The sequence below is a fragment of the Carassius carassius genome, chromosome 38 (genome assembly GCF_963082965.1).
Source record: "Carassius carassius chromosome 38, fCarCar2.1, whole genome shotgun sequence".
NCBI lineage: Eukaryota > Metazoa > Chordata > Actinopteri > Cypriniformes > Cyprinidae > Carassius > Carassius carassius.
Window position 1 is genome coordinate 27851626 of NC_081792.1, and position 23196 is coordinate 27874821.

At 31.9% G+C, this 23196-nt stretch overlaps 1 protein-coding gene across 2 annotated transcripts in view; it reads right to left on the bottom strand.

The window, feature by feature from the left end:
• LOC132119706 (filamin-B-like) overlaps positions 1-23196 on the bottom strand; it is an 85757-nt gene that overhangs the window by 6249 nt on the left and 56312 nt on the right. The window contains exons 25-40 of one of the 2 annotated variants that reach the window (XM_059529896.1): positions 21426-21549; positions 21194-21347; positions 18283-18472; positions 17648-17895; positions 16081-16161; positions 14513-14615; positions 13851-13991; positions 11023-11151; positions 10758-10931; positions 9053-9211; positions 8766-8969; positions 7336-7488; positions 6194-6316; positions 3105-3371; positions 1808-1945; positions 1606-1721 (exon numbers count right to left, since the gene is read on the bottom strand). In XM_059529896.1, the coding sequence (XP_059385879.1) occupies positions 1606-1721; positions 1808-1945; positions 3105-3371; positions 6194-6316; positions 7336-7488; positions 8766-8969; positions 9053-9211; positions 10758-10931; positions 11023-11151; positions 13851-13991; positions 14513-14615; positions 16081-16161; positions 17648-17895; positions 18283-18472; positions 21194-21347; positions 21426-21549 (2504 nt within the window). The remainder of the gene's footprint in view (positions 1-1605; positions 1722-1807; positions 1946-3104; positions 3372-6193; positions 6317-7335; positions 7489-8765; positions 8970-9052; positions 9212-10757; positions 10932-11022; positions 11152-13850; positions 13992-14512; positions 14616-16080; positions 16162-17647; positions 17896-18282; positions 18473-21193; positions 21348-21425; positions 21550-23196) is intronic. The other variant, XM_059529897.1, reaches the window with a different exon arrangement.

Consider the following 23196-nt stretch of genomic DNA (forward strand, 5'->3'; position numbering starts at 1 on the left):
ATTTCTGTAATCAAAGCTGAATTTTCAGTCTTCAGTGATCTTCAGAAATCATTCTAATATGTTGATTTGCTGCTCAAGAAACATTTCTGATCATTATCAATGTTGAAAACAATTCTTTGATGAATAGAAAGCTCAAAGGAGCAGCATTTATTTAAAATAAAAAAATCTTCTCTAACATTAGATAATGTCTTTACTGTCACTTCTGATCAATTTAATGCATCCTTGCTAAATAAAAGCATTCATCTCTTAAAAAAAACATTATTAAATCTTAGATGACCCCAAACAGTATATTAACGGACACAATGCATATATTTTTAATTACGAATTAATTCAAATTTATTAAATTATATGGTTTTAAATATTTATAAAGTGCATCAAATGGCATAATCATAAAATAATAATGAATAAAATACTTATTTTTCAATAAAAGTAATAAAACCCAAATATATGTGACTCTGGAGCACAAAAGCAGTCTGAAGTCTCGGGTATATTTGTAGCAACAGCCAAAAATACATTGTATGGGTCGAAATCAGAGATTTTTTTAATGCCAAAAATCATTAGGATATTAAGTTAATATGTTCCATGAAGATATTTTGTCAATTTCCTGCTGTAAATATATCAAAACCTTATTTTTGATTAGCAATATGCATTGCTAATAATTAATTTGGACAACTTTAAAGATGATTTTCTCAATATTTAGATTTTTTTGCACCCTCAGATTCCAGATTTTCAAATAGTTGTATCTCAGTTGGATCATAACAAACCATACATAAATGAAAAGCTGATTTATTCAGCTTTCAGATGATCCATAAATCTAAATTTTAAAAAAAATGGACCCTTATGACTTGTTTTGTGGTCCAGGGTCACAAATATAAAACATTACACATTCAGATGTTGATCTCTCACCTGAGCTCACCAAAGATCAGCTAAAGCTGAGAGAGACGCCAACATTTGACAAGAGAGACCATCTACAGGGTTTGCTAAACTACAGAGAATGATGGGAAAGGGTTGGATGGAGGTTTTTAGCGGTCAGTGTTGTTTCCTCTCTCTGCTTTAACTGATTCTACTGTGAGCTTTACATGAGCGGGTTCTGTTACAAGCCTTTAAATGAAACACAAGAGAAACACCAGAACACCACACAAAGACGACTGATGTCCACCAGCTATTCAGAGACACCATCACGAGAGAAAGCTGCTTATATATACACACCAATTATGAACACTGATAATAATCAGAAATATATCAGAATGAATTCTGAAGGATCATGTGACACTGAAGACTGGAGTAATGATGCTGAAAATTCAGCTTTAGATCACAGACATAAATTACAATTTACAATATACCGATATAGAAACCAGCTGTTTTCAATTGTAATAATATTTCACAATTTTACTGTATTTTTAATCAAATAAATGCAGCCTTGGTGATGTTTTATTCAGATGAAAAAGCTTGACAAATGTATACCGTTTAAGGGAAAGTATTTGTGTCGCTACCTACAAACTTCCATGTTAATATATTTAATATTAATTTCACTGCACTGTTGGCTAGTCTGAGGACTGAATAGCTGTGGACATGCGTCTGTGTCGATGTTTCCTCATGTCTCACCTGAAGACTGGTAACAGTGAGTCGCCGAGCGTCGTCCACAGGAGCGTAAACGGGAACCAGGTAAGGGCTGTCAGGAATGTGCTCGTCGTTGAACTTTATAGACACTTCGTAGTCACCTGCAAACAGAGTTGCTCGGGATAAACAGCTTTCCAGACGGAGCACAGGACGGAAAGCTTGTGTGTGTGTGTGTGTGTGTTTATACCAGGTTCTTGAGCTACATAGGAGACGCCACAGGATCCGTCCTTTCTCTCCTCAAAGGAGATTTCTGCACGACTGGGACCTTCAAGAGCGATGGACAGACCCCCAGCGCCGGCTTCACGCGTCCACACATTAAACTCCGCTACACGAGCACAGGAATGAGATGAACGTGTGTTTAAAGGAGTTCAGTGTCACAGAGATGGCTTGTATTTGCTTGAGCCTTATAATGAAGCCTTTTTAAGAAGGTCTCCAAACATTCTTTTTCTGGTCTTTACTAAATTAAATGAAAGCATTCAAATGATTTAAACATTTAATTACAGGCAGAACAATAAATACTACCATAAAAATATAACTTTATAACAGGTGCTTAGGTGACATTTGAAGATTTTCACCATATTTACGGTTGAAATTAAAATGAAATGTATTAAAATCAGTGTATAATTCAGTTACAGAAAGTACAACATGATATAGGCATACGAACATACAGACAATTTATAATTTTATTTAACATATCACCATTTGGAAAGTAACTAAATTGACATTTCTTTATGGAAATGATGGTGAATAATATAGTGTAATAAAAAGCATAAAAAGCTTTTTTTACCCTGAGATGACTTTTTCACTCATTTTTTTTATTATTATTTTTTAACTAAAATGAAATTAAGATTAAAATATTAAAATAAATGGAAGAGATTTTCCACTTTTAACTAAAACGAAAATGAAATGAAAAATGTAAAATGAAAAAATATATTTTCTGTATTTTAAATTAAAATTATTGTACATTAAAATATAAAAATACATGTAGAATTGTATTTAAATAAATTAGAGGCAGTACAACAAATACTACCAAACGTATAACATTTTATAAACTTTTTATAATGTATAAAATCTAATTAGCATTTTATCATGACTTATATCTTTTTGTAATGTAATTAAAATATTAAAATAATTGCAATTTTATGCTAATATTACTGTACATTAAAACACTAATTAATTTTACATTTATGTAATGTATCTATGCAAAGGCATTACAAGAAATACCTAAATTTTCCTAAATAAACTAACTTTTACACCACTGTTACACCATATTTTCCAAACTTTACCACTTTTTTTTCTTCAACTACTATCTTAGAATAAATGAAAAATGTATAAAATAAATAAATAAATAAATAAATAAATAAATAAATAAATAAATAATAATAATAATAATAATAATAATAAATAATAATAATAATAATCATTGCAGGAAGTACTTAAAACAACAACATAAAAGCACAATAACATTTAATCAGCGTTCATACCTGGCACACCCATCTCGGCCTTCTCCAGACCCGGCCCACCCGCTCGCACCTTACAGGCTCCTCCTTCTCCCAGCGGGCCGACGGTGAACTGGAAGGGGCTTCCCGGCACGTGCTGCCCGCGGTACTTCACACTCACCGTGTGAACGCCCATCTCGTGAGGCACGAAGCGCACACAGTAGGTGTGATCTCCCACCGCCACCATCTCAGCCGCTTCGGTGGATCCTGACGGGCTGGAGACCTGCGCCGAGACGTCCTGGAGCTCGATTCCTGGGAGAACAGAGAGCGGTGGGACTGATGTCTGAGCTTTCTCAAGGTTTTTCAAGCAACATTCAGAGACGAGACTTACTGTGCTCGGGTTTTATTAAAAGGACAGTCATTATTTAATCACCTTCATGCTGCTTTCTACCATGCAACACAAAAAGACTGAAAGCAGCGTGAACATTTGTCTAAGCATCTCTTTTTGCTTTCAACGGAAGAAGAGCTAATTTAGTACTATTATATTATATTTATATAATTTTTTTGTTAATATTTAGAATTTTATTTATTCATTTATTTATTTTACATTTTATTTTTAGTTGAAGTTCTAGTAATTTTGTTAATTTGTTTTTGTAATTTTTAAACAATGCTCTGTGCAATGAGCAAAAAAAATTATATATATATTTTTTAATTTCACTTTAAAATTAAAAAATAAAATTATGTTTAACTATTAAATTTAAAATCCTAATTAGATTTAACTTTCACTTTAATTTTATTTACATTTATAGTAATTTTGTTGTGTTTTTGTAATTTATATTAGTTTTTTTAAGGAATACATGGTGTAATGAGCAAAAGACGACATGTAAAGATATTTCCCACCCTTTTAACAAGAAATAAAATGACATTAAAATATTTCAAATGTAAATCAGATTTTATTTTCATGTCATTTGAAGTTTTAGTAATTTTGCTTTGGTCATCTATCAGTTTTTTTTAAACACATCCTGTAATGAAGGTGTAAAAATGTCTCTTTTTACCTCGAAATAAAATTACAAAATATTAAAATTACAATGTGAAGTAACCACTCACAACTTTCATTACTAAGATAAAGTAACTTTGTTTGTAATGAGCAAAAAAGATGACATGCATATTTGCTCTTTAGATGTAGTTTATTTTTAGTTATTATAGAGGATAATTAACTATTTTTATGGAGTTGTAATGAGCAAAAAAGCAGCTCTGGTTCATGCAAACACAAACACACGTGTGTCAAAAGCAAGTGTGTTCTGCAAACCTCGAGGTCCACATGCGGCGTGTTTAAAACGCACCCTCCAGCCCTCCACAGGGCCTTCTCATGGGTGCCGTGCCAATCCTGGTCACCCACACTCTGCCCACGGTAAAGCCTGTCAACCCTGAGCTGCTCTGACCTTTGACCCCGAGCCGAATAGAGCAGTGGGAGCGATAGACGCCACATGAGAGCAACTCATGAGCCAAAGCCAGAAGAAACCAGATCACTGACAGTCACAGATGCAGAAAAGACAAGAAAGAAGACAGAAACAAGTGAAGAAAGACAAAGGACAGAACAAGCATTGCATCAGGCGAGAAAAACAGGAAAGTTGGGAAAAAGATAATAGAGTACAGAGGAAGCATGTCTGATATTTGTCAATTATATATGAGCTCAGAGTCGTTCAGGTGAATATGAGATGAAGTGAGGGTTTGTGTGGCCTGTGTTAGATCACCATTAACTCTCCATTACACCGTGGCCTCATTAACCAGGACAAGTCTCAAAAATCACTCATGGAAGCAGTTTTACTGGACAACTGAAGGCCTGCTCACACCAAGAGTGACGCGAGGATGACATGACATGCTCTTTTGCATTCTCTAATGTGAATCATAATGGCAAAGTTGTTCTTTTTTTTAAAATTGTGATCTAAAAATATGTCTTAAAACATGATAATGATACTGTTTGTCATGAAGTTACTGTAATATAGCATATCTATGTCGGGCTAACTAGAAACATTTTATTGGGTGTATTATTTTTATTTTTTATTTTTTTCAAAAAATATGCATCAAAGGTGAAATAATATGATAAATAAATAAAACAATAATTTAGAATTTTACAAATGGCATTCACATCTATCAAATATCCACCCAACTCTCATATAGAATCTTATTGGGTTAATTAATTAAAATGTGTGTATGTGTGTATAAATGTATATATAAACATAGGGCTGTATGATTTATGACTAATTTATTTGTTCCAAAGATAAAATTAAATTATTAAAAATATTAGAAATCCAAAAAATGAATAATAATAAAAAAAAAAATCATCATCCATCTAACCTACAAGTATCTTACTAGATATATATTTGTGCAAAAAGAAAAGAACATCTATACAAAATTTAAAATAAAATAGGATTGTTTATTACAATAAATGAATTGATTTCTGTCAAAAGGTAAAATAAAATTTCTCAATAAATAAAATTCACATCTAGTGTGAAACAATTTTACATTTGTAACAGTTTTTTGAATAATGTGACGTGCACTAGAAAATGACCAACATCATCTTGTTCAACACTGTTTGTGCTTGTTAGCAGTACTTTTCAAGAGAAACGAGGAGAAAACTGCTCTCTCTCACACAGTAACATATTTCAGACTACGCCAAGACTCATACTGGAAGTGATTTAGCAAACCGTCTCGCGCGCCAAGTGACACACTTCACATGAATGAGGCAGCGTTTCTGTCAGCGTGAGAGACGTGTGTGAGCATCTCCCAGCATGCACCGCTGACGTGACTGATGGAAAATCAAAGCAGACACTTCAGCACGGCCTGCATACGTCGTCTTGTTTCCAAGAGCCATGTGTTTTTGCTCGAGTATAGAGACTCGATGCTTGCTTTGCTTGACAGCAGAACAACAGCACGTTCATTTGTTTTGTGCTTTTGGTTGCCATTCCTGTCGGAGACTGAGCTACAGTGGGTTAAAAAAGCCAACAAACCAAGCCTTGTGACATAAAGTGGATGAAATGGTAAATAATTCACTCCTATTCTACTTTAAAACACGGGAATCTGAATCAGGATTCACAGAGTCTTCATTGAGTTGATATGAGGAAGTTTCATACCTGGGATCTTCAGGTTGAGATCACAAACACTTCCCACACTAGAGACTGAAGCGGCTTTCTGACGCCGAGTGATGCTCTCGCGGATACGACCGTCTCCGGTCACTTTCACGCTGAACGGACTTCCTGTGAACACAGAGATGCACTCAAAGTCACACAGAATGATGGGAATAAATGAAGTAGAATTCTCTGATGCTGATTAAGCATGCATTTATTTGATCAAAGAATACAGTACAAAACAGTACAATTGTGAATTGTTATTACCATTTAAAATAACTGTTTTCTATGTGAATATAAAGTAAAATGTAATTTATTCCTGTGATGCGCAGCTGTATTTTCAGCATCATTCCTCCAGTCTTCAGCGTCACATGATCTTCAGAAATCATTCTAATATGATGATTTACTGCTCAAGAAACATTTCTGATTATTATTAATGTTGAAAACAGTGCTGCTTCATATTTACGTGGAGACTGTGATACATAATATTTTTCAGGATTATTTGATGAACAGAAAGTTCAAAAGAACAGCATTTATCTCAAATAAAAATCTTTTATTAAATTTTGTAAACTAAGTGCATTTTCTGTCATCATACAGTATATATTGTGCAAAATGCTTAGTACTCAATTTTTTTATATTGTCTTTTGACAAATTACACCATATATATATATATATACACACACAACACACACACACACACACACACACACACATATATATATATATAAGGTGTGAATAGTAAAAAAAAATTATTATCTTAACTTAAAAAAAGTAGTATCTTTGTTTAATTGTTTTTTTTTTAAAGGATTCATTTATTTGTGCCCAAAAAAACATATACAAAATAAAATTGTTTCATTTATTACGATGAATTTATTTATGAGTCAAAAGGTTAAATTACTCATAAAATAATTAAATAATAGATAAAAAAAATAATAATTTAAATCTAGTGTGAAGCATTTTTTTTCTTTTAAAGAATTTAGTCACTTGCACTAGAAAATGACTAATATTGCACAATACGCTTAACACTTAATTCTGTATACTGTCTTTTGCCAAATAATCTCTGAACGGGTCAAATTACACTTTATTTGAAGCTCATTATAAATGATACACAAGGTTTGAATGATGCTTGAGCAGGAAAGTCTGTTCACCTGGGACGTGCTCTTCTGCAAATCTGATGGACACGATGTAGGTGCCCGGCTCGGTAGGACAATATGAGACGCCACAAGTGCCGTCCTCCATGTCCTCTGTCTGTATGTCCACCTTACTGGGACCCTCGATGGACAGCGCCAAACCACCGTACCCTACGAAGACCGTTATGAGACTCAGAACTGCCAGAGATTAGATGCATCATACTATTAATGTTAAGACATGCTACCTGAATGCATTATATAATAAATTAGACATTACTGATTACTATTGTGTTATTAATAAAATAACCTAATTAATAATTAAACAAACAAACAATAGTTATTAAACACATCTAATGATTCATAATATTAAAACAACAATTAAATAAAAAAAATATATACCAATAACACTAGTTGAATTAATTATTAAACAAATAATAATATTAATAATAGCTATTATTATGAAGACGATTATTATATTATTAAATTAAAAGATTAATAATTGTTGTAATTAAATATATAAATGTATACGTTGATGATGACTATTGAAATGAAGGAATTATGTAAATTATAAAGATGATATTTTTTTAAAAGCTATTATTAAAATTAATAAAAAATATTAACTATTATTAAAATTAATATATGGTGATTATTGTTGAAATAAAATTAATAATTGTCAAAATAATTGTCAAAATTAAATATATAAACGTTGATGATGATGTCAACGAAAATAGTAGCTATTACTATTAAAATAATAATAATAATACTAATAAGAAAGAAAGAGAGAAAGAAAGAAAGAAAGAAAGATAGAAAGAAAGAGAGAAAGAAGGGCAAAAAAAGGAAAAGAAAGATGGAAAGAAAGAAGGAAAGAGAGAGAGAAGGGAAAGAAGGAAAGAGAGAAAGAAAGAGGGAAAGAAGGGAAAAAAAGGAAAGAAAGAAAGAAAGAAGGAAAGAAAAGTAAAGAGAGAAAGAAGGAAGGAAAGAAAGAAAGATAGAATGAAAGAAATAAGGAAAGAGAGAAAGAAACAAAGAAGAAAATAAAGAAAGAACAAATGAAAGAAAGAAGGAAAGAAAGAAACAAGGTAAGAAAGAAGTAAAGAGAAAAAGAAGAAAAGAAAGACGGAAAGAAGAAAGAAGGAAAGAAAAAAGAAGGAAATAGAGAAAGAAGGAAAGAGAAAAAAGAAGGAAAGAGAGAAAGAAAGAAAGAAAGAAAGAATAAAGGAAAGAGAGAAAGAAGGAAAGAAAGAAAGAAAGAAAGAAAGAAAGTTCTATCATTAGCTGACGGTAGCCATTGACTTGACTATGAAAGTTAATGGCTACCGTCAGCTGTTTGGTAACCAACATTCTTCGTAATAAACTCTGTTCCGTTCAACAGAAGAAGGAAACTCACAGAGGTCTGGAACAATCTGAGGATGAGTAACTGATGACTGTCCCTTTAAAGTGTTTCTCACCAGCTTCTCTGGTGTCCACCACGAAGTCAGCCGTCTGGAAGGTGCGCCCCTCCACCAGCCCCTGACCGAACACCTTGACCCTGCGGCCGTCTCCGATCTCAGACTGGACCACCGTGATGGTGATGGGGCTGTTAGCCACGTGCTGGCCGTTCTTCTTGATGCTCACCAGGTGCTCTCCGACTTCTCTTGGGATGAAGGAAATGCCTGAAGAGGAAACGACCAACCATGTGTCATCAAAACCAAAGTCCCAGTCGGCAGGAAGAATCAGGCACATCTTCCAGACCTACCGATGTGATTGTTGGGCTGCCTCTTGAGCAAACAGGGCTCATCGCGGCCAGAGGGGGCTTTGATGCTCGCCGTGAGCAGACTGAGATCCGTCTCGAGGATATCCAGAGAGAAATCTGCAGCGGAGCCCAGCTTTACCTGAGACTTCCTCTTATTGTCCTCTGAAGAGACCAAGAAGATCAATGCATGTTAAGATCTTACTAGAGAAGTCAAGTATTAACTACAGTAGATAACTGCACCGTAACGGTAAGTTCCTTTACTACAAACAGAGAAGAACTGTAATCATGTCATTTTACAGTAAAATACTTTACAGTGGATAATAAACATAAAATGACATTCCCAGAATTCCCAGTGTGACACTTCACATCTGATGGGTTTTTTACTGTTTACTTCTTAGATTTTTCTTATTAGTATAAGCACATTAGGGATTAAATGAACAGTTGATGGTGTTTTGTATTTGTGTATCTTCTATGTATTTAAGAATTCAGTAAAGATGATGATGACAATAATAATAAGTGAATACATTTTACAAAATAAATAACAATAGCTATTATTATTAGTAGTATTATTTTAAATAAAATGAATAATAATAAAATATATATATATATATATATAACGATAATGTTATCGAACTAACGAAAGATTAATCAATAAAGTAGCTTATTTTTATTACAATTATTATCATCATCATTAATAATTTATCATTAATTAACTATTATTAAATAATACGCAAAAAACTAACTTAATAACAATAGCTATTATTATTATTATTATTAAATTAAATAAATAATTTTTTAAATAAATATATACATAAAATGATAATAGTTATCGAATGAAGGAAAGATTAATCAATAAAATATTATTTTTATTCTAATTATTATCATCATCATTAATCTTTTATCATTAATTAACTATTATTAAATAATAAGCAAATAACTAACTAAATAATAGCTATTTTTATTATTATTAAATTAAATAAATAATTATTAAATAAATATATACATAAAATGAAAATAGTTATTGAACAAATTAAAGGTTAATTGAGAAAATAAATATTATTTTTATTATTATTATCAGTAATTAATTATAAATCATTAATTAACTGTTAATTTACATAATAATAAACATTACAAATCTATTATCATCATACAATAAAATTAACAATTATAAAAACTTTATAAATATTATAATAACAGTTTATCGAATGAATGAAAAATAAATAAATAAATAGCTATTATCATTAATAATAATAAATAAAATAACTAATAAAATAATAACAACAACAAAAATAAATATTATTATTGTTATTTATTATTAATAATAATAATAATAATAATAATAATACATAAAAATAAATGAAATATATACAAACTATAGCTAGTATTAATGAATTAATATTTACGTGTGTTACTATGCTGGAATTTTTGTATTTGTTTATCTTCTATATATTTTTTTGTAATCTTTGTCTTTGATTCATCAGGTGTCTTTCTCTACTCGAGCTGTGCCTTTTTTTAGTGGTTGTCAGTATTTTATAAAGGATTTTATAAATGGATTTTAGTACTTCAATAGGTCGGTAAATAATTTATATTATATGTTAATGAAGTAAGTTTTTCCAAAATGTTCCCAATTTTACTACATGTTCCCAGTTTAATTGCTGTAAATGAGTTGTTATTTGTAAAAGAGTTGTTATTTTTTTTAACCCTTCACCTGTGATCCTGGCGGTGAAGGGGCTTCCTGCGATGTGTTTGTCATTGTATCTGACGAGTATATTGTAATCTCCAGGCAGCGTGGGCAAGTAGGAAACAGTGCAAGTGCCATCTTTATTGTCCACACAGTTGATCTCAGCCTTGGATGGACCTTCAATGGCCAAATCAAGGCCGCCTGATGCAAAACACAAAACAACCAACAGAGTTTTCAGAGAAATGTAATTTACTGTATATGGCCTGTGCAACCATGACGTGTTCATACACACCATCAGACGCATCTTCGGTGTAGATTGTGAACACTGCAGTTTTATTGGCAGTCCCAAAAACCAGTCCCGGGCCGTACGCTGACACATTAGCACTGCTGGAGCTGTTGACGTAGAACTGCAGAGGACTCTCTGATACGAAAACAACACAGACAGACATACAACTGAATGGAAACTTTATAATGAGGCGAAGCAGGTGCTGAACATGAATGTTTGGAGAAGTAGAAATTATTCGCAGAGGTGTTTTTATAATTAAATGCCATATACGTTTATATGTGAAATCTCCTTTTTTCCTTTAAGTTAACAGCATTTGTGTGAACTTCACAAATAAATGCCTTGATATGTTTCACCCCACAATAGAAACACAATAAATCGTTTTGGTTTTTTTTTGGAAAAATTAAAATATGCATATTATATGTAGAAAATAAAATACAAATTTGTGAAATTAAAATTACATTTGGCCTTTGATTACCAGGAACATACAATATCCTTTTAAAATAATTTAAATAATATAAGTATTTTTTTCTTTTTTGGATGAAATATTACCTAGAGATTTTTTTGTGAGATTAACAGAGAAATCTGGAATATTTACAATAATATTAATATATTAATTATATTAATATATTACAAAATTGCCTTCATTTTGTATGTCTTTGTCTGTGTTGTTTGTTTATAGGTTGCAAATATATATGTTTTGCTGCTTATTTGCAAATAAGAAAACCTAATAAAAATATTTACTTGATTTAAAAAAAATAAAATAATGGGTAATATTTTTGTATATAAGTATATTTTTTTTTATAATTAAATGTATTATTATTACTTATATATTTATTATTTATTATGAGAAACCAACAAAAAAGTTATTTATTATTATTATTATTATTATTATTATTATTATTATTATAAATTGATAAAATAAAATAAAATAAAATAAAGAAAAATATTTAAAGGAATATAAACAAACAAAGTAAAATAAAAAAGTTACAAAAAAATAAATTAAATATAAAATAGAAATATTGAAAAATCAAGCAAAACAATCTGTCTTTGTCTGTGTTGTTAGTTTATAGGTTGCAAATATATATGTTTTGTTGCTTATTTGCAAATAAAAAAACCTAATAAAAATATTTAATTGAAAAACGATATTTTTATAAAAATAATGGGCAATATTGTTGTATACAAGTAAATAATTTTTTAGAATAAAATGTATTATGATTACTTAAATATATAATGAGGAACCAACAAAAATTTTACAAATAATAATAATAAATTAATAAAACAAAATAAAATAACGATTTCTAAAAAAAAAAACAAGAAACAAAGTAAAATAAAAAAAGTAAAAAAATTAATAAATAAAATATAAAATAAAAATATAGAAAAATCATGCAAAAAATTCTGTTTAATCAGAATCTGGATAACCTCATGTAGACATGTAGACACTCCTAACAACTCTATAACACATCCTTCCTGCCTTATATGGAGAAATGAACCCATGAGAAGAGGCTCGACTCGCACAATCATGTGATATTGACTGAGGTTTCTGATGGCACAAAACACCAAACTCCAGCCTTAAAACAAGCACCTACATGAGGATCTGCAGCAACACAAGAGCTCCTCACAGATTCCTCACGGCTGAAGTCACCCTGAGATCTTTCACCACGCTAAATAAATCAGCCAAAATCTACTGAAAGGTGAAGCCTTCTCAACCTTCACCCAAACGCTCCCATGCAGCTCTGGGACTGAACTGAAGGCCTTAAAACAAATCCTGACAGCACATTCATTTATCACACTCACTCTCACGCACACTTATGCACCTTTGTTCCAGAAGCTAGTATTAAAGGGTTAGTTCACTGAAAAATTAAAGTCGTGTCTTTCTGAACCCATATGACTTTTAATCTTAAGCACAAAATGAGATGTTTAGCAGAATGTCCAAGCTCTTTCCTGTGCAACAAAAGGTCACTATATGCTTTCATAATATGGAAAATTGCAGCAAAATCAGACTAAGGAACTCATTCGGGTTGAAGGTGAGCAAAATATGAGATTCTGTTTTTGTGTAAAATAATTCATAAAAAAAAAAAACATTTGTATAGAAAAGAAATGGGAATTTAAATGAAAATGTATATTTATTTTCTAACAAAAATGAAAAGAAAAAGAAAAGTAAGCCTTTTTTTTGCAGTGTGTTATATTACCAGAAAATTATTTTTTTTAAATAATTTAAATCATGCTTTTGAATCAATTTGAATATTTCATAAACTGCCAAAAAAGAAAAAAGAAATAATAGAAAATTTAATGAAATTTATATTTCTTTCCTAAAAATAGACACAATTTCGCCGTTTTATTCCAATCAAGATTTTTTTGCATTCTGATATAATACCACAAGTTATACTTTTAAAATAATTTAAATTGATTTAATTTTACTGTGATATACCACCAGAGAGTTATAAAGCTTATGTAAGTTTAAAAATAATTGTATTTCCTTCTAAAAAAAAGTTTGTTGTTTCATAAAGTAAATATAGTAAATAGATATTTCAATTTCTTAAAAAAAGTTATAAAAAAAATTAGGCCTATTAAGATTTTTTTGCAATGTGATATACCAGAAAGTTTTAACATATAACATACTGTTAAAATATTTTAAATTCTAATTTTTAAACAGTTTAAACAATTTCTTTTTTTCTCCTTTGATTTGGGGTGAAATAAAATAATTAATAAAATGTATATTAAATGATATTTATAAGATTTTATTAAGGTAACAGTTTATATTAGCAATAATAATAATAATAAGAGACAGCAGTTTATGTTGTTGTATTTTGAACAGATGGTGTCTGGTGTCTGACCTGGGATGTGTGTCCCGTTGTATTTAATGTGCATTTCATGGAGTCCAGCCTCTGTGGGCGCGTACTTCACTGTGACTGTCCCGTCTTTGTTGTCCATGATCTCCGGTCGAGCGGTTTTACCGGACGGCATTTGAACCTCACCTGAAGACAAACACTGAGAGATTAGACTATGGTTTTTGAACAAATAAAACACTTCTAGTGTGAAACGCCTTATCAATGTCACAAAATATAAAATGTCAAGTAGGACAGATAGATAGATAGATAGATAGATAGATAGATAGATAGATAGATAGATAGATAGATAGATAGATAGATAGATAGATAGATAGATAGATAGACAGATGTTTAAAAATAATTTAATGCTTCATGGCAGTTTTTTTTGTATTGTATTTTTGTGTTAATAAACAAATAAATAAATAAACAAAAGTTGTAATATACATTATTTTGCATTACAGTAATGAGAATTTGGAGAAAGTAGACTTATAGTTACATGAAAAAAAAAAAAAAATATATATATATATATATATATACTAAAAAAAATTCATGATCCTATTAAATGTTTTTTTTTTTTTTTTGGTTTCACAAAATCTGTTTCAAACTAAACACAGTCAATAAGAGTTCTCTTAGTGCAGCGGCTCCAGGTGTCTTCTGCAGTCTCTCACCTGTGATTTCCCCCTTCCTAAAGGTGAAGGGGATCACCATATCGAAAGGCCTGTATCCCGTCCCGTTCACGCTGTTGGCAGGATTATACCCCCCATCTGTGACCTGTGAGGCAGAAATCTGAGTAAATGAGAGCGGATGCTACAAACACATCCGTTACAGCGGCCTGTCAAACATTTCCACGGTCAGTCAATCTGTGTGATCCATTCTGAAAGCCACAGACATACAGCCCAGTGATTCAGCCACAGCAGAAGACAAACGTGTGTTAGACACGAAACGCTGGGAGAACCCCCAGAACACCTGACAAACCAAAGCGGCCTGGAAGAGAGAGGAGAAAAATCCCCCAAACCATGGTAAACATCTGAGAAATAAGAAGAATGATAGTGTGCATAGAAGAAACATGTCGAGACATCAGATAAACGACAGCAGGAGGATGACACTTTCTCTTTTATCCTATTTCACCTGGAGGGAATGAGGTCATCACTACCATGAGACTCACAACTGTGTGTTAATCTATCAGCACCCAATCAAAACCTAGCCAGCTGACTAACTAGACAAACACTATAAAGCTCTCTAATACGTTTCATTTCAGTGTCTTCTAAGTGTCCTTAGCTAAGAAGGCAACCCAAGAATTACTAAATGCATCCTAAATTATGAATAAACCATACAATACCGACAACAATCATTAAAAATAGTTACATATAAATAAATTGTACTGTTTTACGTATACTACTGCTCAAAGATTTGAGGTTGGTAAGATTTCTGTTGCATTTATTTGATTAAAAATACAGTAAAAACAGAACAAAAATTGAAATATTATTCGAATTTAAAATAATTGTTTTCTACTTGAAAAGATGTAATTTATTTCTGTGATCAGTGTCACGTGGTCTTCAGAAATCATTTTAATATGCTGATCTGGAAACATTTCTTATTATCGATGTAGAATTTTCGTGGATATGGTGATACATTTTATCTTTCAGGTTTCTTTGATGAATATAAAGTTCAAAAGAACAGGATTGATTTGAAATAGAAATCTCTTGCAACATTATAAATGCCTTTACAAGCATTTTTGCTTAATTGAATGCCTCGTTGTGGAATAAGAGTAATAATTTCTCAAATGTTTGTGAAAAGTAGTGTATATTTTTAAAGCCGAGAGTCTCAAGCGTTTAAAAGATCTACTTTGTGGTTTTGGAAATGATGTCTCTTAAATTTTATGAATTAAACTACATGAGGGCTGGAGAGTTCTGCACAGACTGAGGTTAATGTCTGTGTCTGACCAATTTAAAACTGGCGTCTGCTCCAAACAAAACTAGATCAGTTTAAACACGCAGGCGTTGAGTTTCCCTCTGCTTCTGTAATCAGTGCAGCGCACCAGAGTGTGCTCAACAACTCCATTCATTCCCTGCAAAAAATAATGCTAGAGTGGACAAAGATGAGAAGGAACTGAACAGAAACCCCGTTAAACAAAGGACAGACATCAGGACAGAGAGGTGACCGGCTGGAAGCTGGAGTTCAGTGCAAAGGCTGAAAGAGAGCGAAGGGTGACGGGGTGAGACGTGTGTCTTTGTACCCAGGGCTGGAAGCCGACGCCTGGTGCTGCCTTTTGCTGCTGAACTGACTGCTGCTGCATCATGGGAACTTCATCTGTTGCCTGGGAAATGATATGTATGGACATGAAGTTTCAGATGCATGAGGAAAACAAAGAGAAATACTCAGATGCACATAGCAGATTGGGCAAATCCTGTTGGAAATGAGTTGTTTCTGCCGCGGTGGTTACAGAACTCCAGCAGGCAGATACTGAAGCTACAGAAGGGTTAACAGTACAGTATAACTGTAACCAAGTCAAGCAGTTTACATAAACGTCTGTTGTCACACCTGAGAATGTAGGGCTGCACAATTTGGAGAAAAATCTAATGCAATGTTTCTGTTAAAAACTGTGGTTGTGATTAAAATAAAAAAATAAATAAATAAATTGTAGTCCAGAACCGTGTGATTATATATTAATATGACTATGAAATAATAATAATAATAATAATAATAATAATAGTCATTGATATAAAATTACAAAGTTTTTGGCCAAACTGTGCAGCAATTAAAAATAAAAACAATAATTAATTTTATATATATATATATATATATATATATATATACATTTTTTAATTGTACTGTAAAAAATTTCTCAAATATTTGATTTTTATTTTACAGTAAAATATATTATTACTAATAATATTTTTATTCTAGAAATAGTTTAATTTACTAATTTTATTATTAATAATACTAATACTAATAATATTTAATAATCATATTGATATATAATACCAGCATTTTATGCCAAACTGCGCAGCAACTGAAAATGAAAAAAAAAAAACAATAGTAATAATAATACAGATATAAACAATATATAATATTTAAAGTTTAGATATTATATTAAATTACACTAGTAATATTTCTTATTGTTTAATAGTTTTATGTACTACTACTACTATTACTACTAATGATACTAATATTAATTTTGTGATATTATTTACTAATATTACTAATAACATTTTATTATTATTATTAATAATACAACTATTAAACAAAATAAGGAATATTACTATTATAATACATTTTACTGTAAAATAAAATAAAGTATTAACATTTTACAGTAAACCTTTAACTTTTAAATTCAAATACCTTAAACGTTGCATGTATTTAATTAAATCGCAGCCATATCATCCATTTATCATGCCGCTCTCTGAGGATGCATGATGTTTTTAATTGTGTTATGAATTACGCTTTGAGACGGTCAGGAACACAAAGGTGCATTAAATCGAGCTTGCATTGCTTGGAGCGTTTGCGTGCATGTTTCAGGTCTAAATCAAAACCTTACTGTAACGTCACGAGACAAGAAAACATTAATGAAAAGAGTGCGATCATTTGTCTTGATAATGCAAAGAAACTACATCTTAATGCAAGAATACGAGCTAAACAATGAACTCCAGATGAGGATATGATGACAAAAACACACACTGAACCTTTCAAACCGGCCTGTATCTATTCCAGTGCCTTATAACATCAAGTCTAATCTTTAAAAAAATACAAAAACTCAATATGGTTCTCGTTAAGAGCAAATGTTATCAGCGCTTGCTTCTCACCATGACTTTGAAGGGGCTCTTGGGGATGTTCTCCCCTCCAAAGCGCACGTAAATCACGTACGTCCCGGGTTTAGGAGCTGTGTAGAAGATGTCAAAAGTCCCGTCTTCATTCTCGATGACTTCAGCTTCTACTTCAGTGCCGTCTGGAGTGAGGATTGTGCAGGAGACCTTGCCCTTCCCCGCTCCTTTAGTGTTCACCACGAACCCGACCTCCTCTCCGATGCCGATGGTCGGCCCAACGCCAGGTCCTGAGGACACACAGATCCCAATGCATGGGTGAAGATCTACTAAAGGCCTGTTTTTGGAGATTTGACTCCCATTACAGAAATTTGGTGAAATCTGAGAGTGCTCTGATTTAAAAGCTTTTGACAGATTTTGAGGTCAGTTGTTATTGTGGCGAAACATGTTTTGAATATATGTTTTTTTCTCCTACTTATCTGTCAAGTTTAGTCAAGATTTATAAATATATCAATTATTAATATTCAGCACAAATTAGTATTTTGACCTTCTATTACGAAAAATACTAGTAGCTCAAGAGGACCTGAAATCTAATCTTTGTGTTCACACTAAAAAGCATTTCCAAAAAGAAAACCCAAACAACATGTGGTTTGAATCATAAAAAGAGGTAATATTACCTGTGACTGTACACTTGCTGGCGTCTCCTGTAGCGGTCACTCTCACTCTATAAGGAGAAGTCGGGATCTCGTCTCCGCCGTACTTGATCACAATAGTATAACGGCCAGCCTTATCCGGCACGTAAGACACTTTGTAGGTTCCATCGCCGTTGTCCTGAATGTTGGCTTTCTTGGGTTTCCCATCCTGATCCTGAAACACATGAAAAACCAAATGAGATGAAAACCTCCATCCACCTGGAACAGAGACGGCGAGATCCTCAGATGAACCGAGGAGCAGTTTAGAAATTCATATATTAAAAAATGCTTCATGATATATTACTACATACTACCTTTTTATATAAAAATGTATATATACTGTATATATATATATATATATATATATATATAAAATATTAAGTTGATATTATACAGTATTTTTAAGTATATAATAATTATAATTTTAAATAATTATAATTTTTATTTTTAAATATACTGTATAATAAATTATTACAATATAAAAAAATACTAATAATAATAATAATGCAATATAATTTAAAAATTATAGAATGTAATATTAAGTTAATATCATACAGTATTTTTAAGTATATAATAATTATAATTTTAATTAATTATAAGATTTTTATAAAAATATACTGTATAATAAATTATTACAATATTAAAAATACAAAAAATACTAATAATGCAATATAATTTTTTAATTATAGAATGTACATAATTTAACATTTTAATTTTTATACAAAAACAATCTACAATAAATTAAAATATAATTTTAAAATACTAACAATTCTAAATCATGTTACTAATAATGTAATATAATATAAATTGTATAATATAATATTGTATAAAAATATACAATAACTTTATAAATATACAATAACTTTATAAGTATTTATAAAATACTACCAATAATATAATATAATATAATATAATATAATATAATATAATATAATATAATATAATATAATATAATATAATATAACATAATATAATATAATATAATATAACACATAGACCTACAACCACCAATCAAAAATAATAATAATTGCAGAATAATAAAATAGTTCACCGGAGCAGTTATTCAAAAGATAAAATAACAAGAGAACGATGCATGAAAGACATCTTTTGCAATATGCTAATACAACCCGAATTCCGGAAAAGTTGGGACGTTTTTTAAATTTTAATAAAATGAAAACTAAAGGAATTTCAAATCACATGAGCCAGTATTTTATTCACAATAGAACATAGATAACGTAGCAAATGTTTAAACTGAGAAATTTTACACTTTTATCCACTTAATTAGCTCATTTAAAATTTAATGCCTGCTACAGGTCTCAAAAAAGTTGGCACGGGGGCAACAAATGGCTAAAAAAGCAAGCAGTTTTGAAAAGATTCAGCTGGGAGAACATCTAGTGATTAATTAAGTTAATTGATATCAGGTCTGTAACATGATTAGCTATAAAAGCTTTGTCTTAGAGAATCAGAGTCTCTCAGAAGTAAAGATGGGCAGAGGCTCTCCAATCTGTGAAAGACCGCGTAAAAAAATTGTGGAAAACTTTAAAAACAATGTTCCTCAACGTCAAATTGCAAAGGCTTTGCAAATCTCATCATCTACAGTGCATAACATCATCAAAAGATTCAGAGAAACTGGAGAAATCTCTGTGCGTAAGGGACGAGGCCGGAGACCTTTATTGGAAGCCCGTGGTCTTCGGGCTCTCAGACGACACTGCATCACTCATCGGCATGATTGTGTCAATGACATTACTAAATGGGCCCAGGAATACTTTCAGAAACCACTGTCGGTAAACACAATCTGCCGTGCCATCAGCAGATGCCAACTAAAGCTCTATCATGCAAAAAGGAAGCCATATGTGAACATGGTCCAGAAGCGCCGTCGTGTCCTGTGGGCCAAGGCTCATTTAAAATGGACTATTTCAAAGTGGAATAGTGTTTTATGGTCAGACGAGTCCAAATTTGACATTCTTGTTGGAAATCACGGACGCCGTGTCCTCCGGGCTAAAGAGGAGGGAGACCTTCCAGCATGTTATCAGCGTTCAGTTCAAAAGCCAGCATCTCTGATGGTATGGGGGTGCATAAGTGCATACGGTATGGGCAGCTTGCATGTTTTGGAAGGCTCTGTGAATGCTGAAAGGTATATAAAGGTTTTAGAGCAACATATGCTTCCCTCCAAACAACGTCTATTTCAGGGAAGGCCTTGTTTATTTCAGCAGGACAATGCAAAACCACATACTGCAGCTATAACAACAGCATGGCTTCGTCGTAGAAGAGTCCGGGTGCTAACCTGGCCTGCCAGCAGTCCAGATCTTTCACCTATAGAGAACATTTGGTGCATCATTAAACGAAAAATACGTCAAAGACGACCACGAACTCTTCAGCAGCTGGAAATCTATATAAGGCAAGAATGGGACCAAATTCCAACAGCAAAACTCCAGCAACTCATAGCCTCAATGCCCAGACGTCTTCAAACTGTTTTGAAAAGAAAAGGAGATGCTACACCATGGTAAACATGCCCCGTCCCAACTATTTTGAGACCTGTAGCAGAAATCAAAATTGAAATGAGCTCATTTTGTGCATAAAATTGTAAACTTTCTCAGTTTAAACATTTGCTATGTTATCTATGTTCTATTGTGAATAAAATATTGGCTCATGTGATTTGAAAGTCTTTTAGTTTTCATTTTATTAAAATTTAAAAAACGTCCCAACTTTTCCGGAATTCGGGTTGTATGTGTTACTCTCAGATCCTTATTCATCTTTTCCATTGTCAGTCAGAAACTAAATCTAAGTGTGATTTCACAGTCTGTTGGCTGACTGAAAACATTCAAATCGACCTCAAGAAATAAACGTGACTCCACTTCTTGAAGAGGAAGCTGAGACTGGAGACGTCAGGACTCACAGTGATCTGCACAGACAGCTGGCCCTCGCCGGCGTCTTTGGCGTCGATGGTGAACTCGACCGGGAAGCTGGCCGAGAGGCCGGTGGTGAGCCCGGGGCCGCTGGCACGCACCTTACTGGCATCATGAGTGGGCTGAACACGCAGCTTGAAGGGACTGAAAGACACATTTGAAGGATTGGTTTGATCTAGTGAACGCTAGCACTCACAGCCTGAGTGAATCTGACACCAGTACCTGTGTGGAACTTCCTCGTCTGCGTATTTGACCGCGACGGAGTACGAGCCCTCGACCGACGGCGTGTAGGACACTGTGTGTGTGCCGTCACCATTGTCTGTGACTTCAACTGCTTCGGCTCTACCTGCAAACAACAACAACAACCCAGTTATATGATCAGTCTGCCTTATTTACGAAGTGACAACTGCTACGATCACAGAATATTAAACATGCCTTATAGTGAGGATGATTCAACAGCACACTTCAGTTAGAAACGTGTCGCATGAAGTTGACAGATAATTAATAAATAAATAAAAATCAATCACATTTAAGAATATACTGTGCAGCAAGCTAGTATTCAGAACAAAGCAAAAAAACAACTATAAATTAAAAAAATATATATAAATAAATACATAAATATATATGTGTGTAAGCGTACTGTAGATAAATATTTTAAATAAACATTTAAACCAAACAAATAGTTATTATGACTATTAAATAAAGTGTTAACATAGATTCTGTGCAGTAATGCTAGCATTTAATTCAGAACAAAATAAAATACAAATTAAAGTGTTAACATATATTGCACTTTTTAATGCAGAACAAAATAAAGCTAAAAAAATATTAAAAATGAATAGTTTTTACATATATACTGTGCAGTAAGCTATTATTTAATTCAGAACAAAGCAAAACAAAATACTATGAATTAAATCAATGAAAATAAATAAAGACATATATATATATATATATATATATATATATATATATATGTGTGTAAGCATACTGTAAATAAATATTTTAAATAAATATTTAAACCAAATGAAAAGTTTTTATTATTGAATAAAGTGTTAACATACTGTAGATAATGTGCAGTATGCTAGCATTTAATTCTAAACAAAACAAAATAAACATTAAAGTGTTTACATATATTGCACTTTTTAATGCAAAACAAAATAAAACTAAAACAAAGCCTTAAAAATGTATAGTTTTTTACATATATACTGTGCAGTAAGCTGGTGTTTAATTCAGAACAAAGCAAAAAAATACTATAAATTAAATAAATAAAAATAAATACATAAATAATTGTAAGCGTATACAGTCTAGTACAGTGGTTCCCAACCTTTTTCCTTTTGTACAAAATACAAAATAATTATACACAGTTCACACACATATATTATGCAAACACAAACTTTTATTTTGGATGCAATTAATTTTTTTCCCAGCACTAAAATATATATATATAAGGGTGTAATGGTTCACAAAATTCACAGTTCGGTTCGATACGATACACTTGTGTCACGGTACGGTTCGGTACGTTTTGGATACAGCAAAAAGAAAGAAATGCCAGAGAAATTTCCTTGATTTCTTTTTTTTATATTAAAACTAACATAATAAAGTGTGATAATTTTTACTTTGAGTAATTCTGGAGCTATAATTGATTCTTCTTATGAGCATATAAAACAAAACAGTTTCTTGGAAAAAATGAAATTGTAGTAGTTATAAACCAAGGTTTATTTTATTTCAGATTAACATTTGAGGGCAGCAATTGTATTCATAATGTCAAAATAAAACCTACGTAATGTTACTTGAAGGCATTATAGTCTACTATTCCTGCCAAACTTTCATGGTTTCGGTTAGTGTTACTACAATAAATCCATGGTGAATGTTGCAGATCTGGACACTGGATAGTTCATTCACGACACAATGTTTCTTCCTGGTTTCCACGCGCTGTTTGATCCGTTAATAACGGAGAAATGTGAATGTTTCTCTCTAGATCTCGCAGCGATGTTAT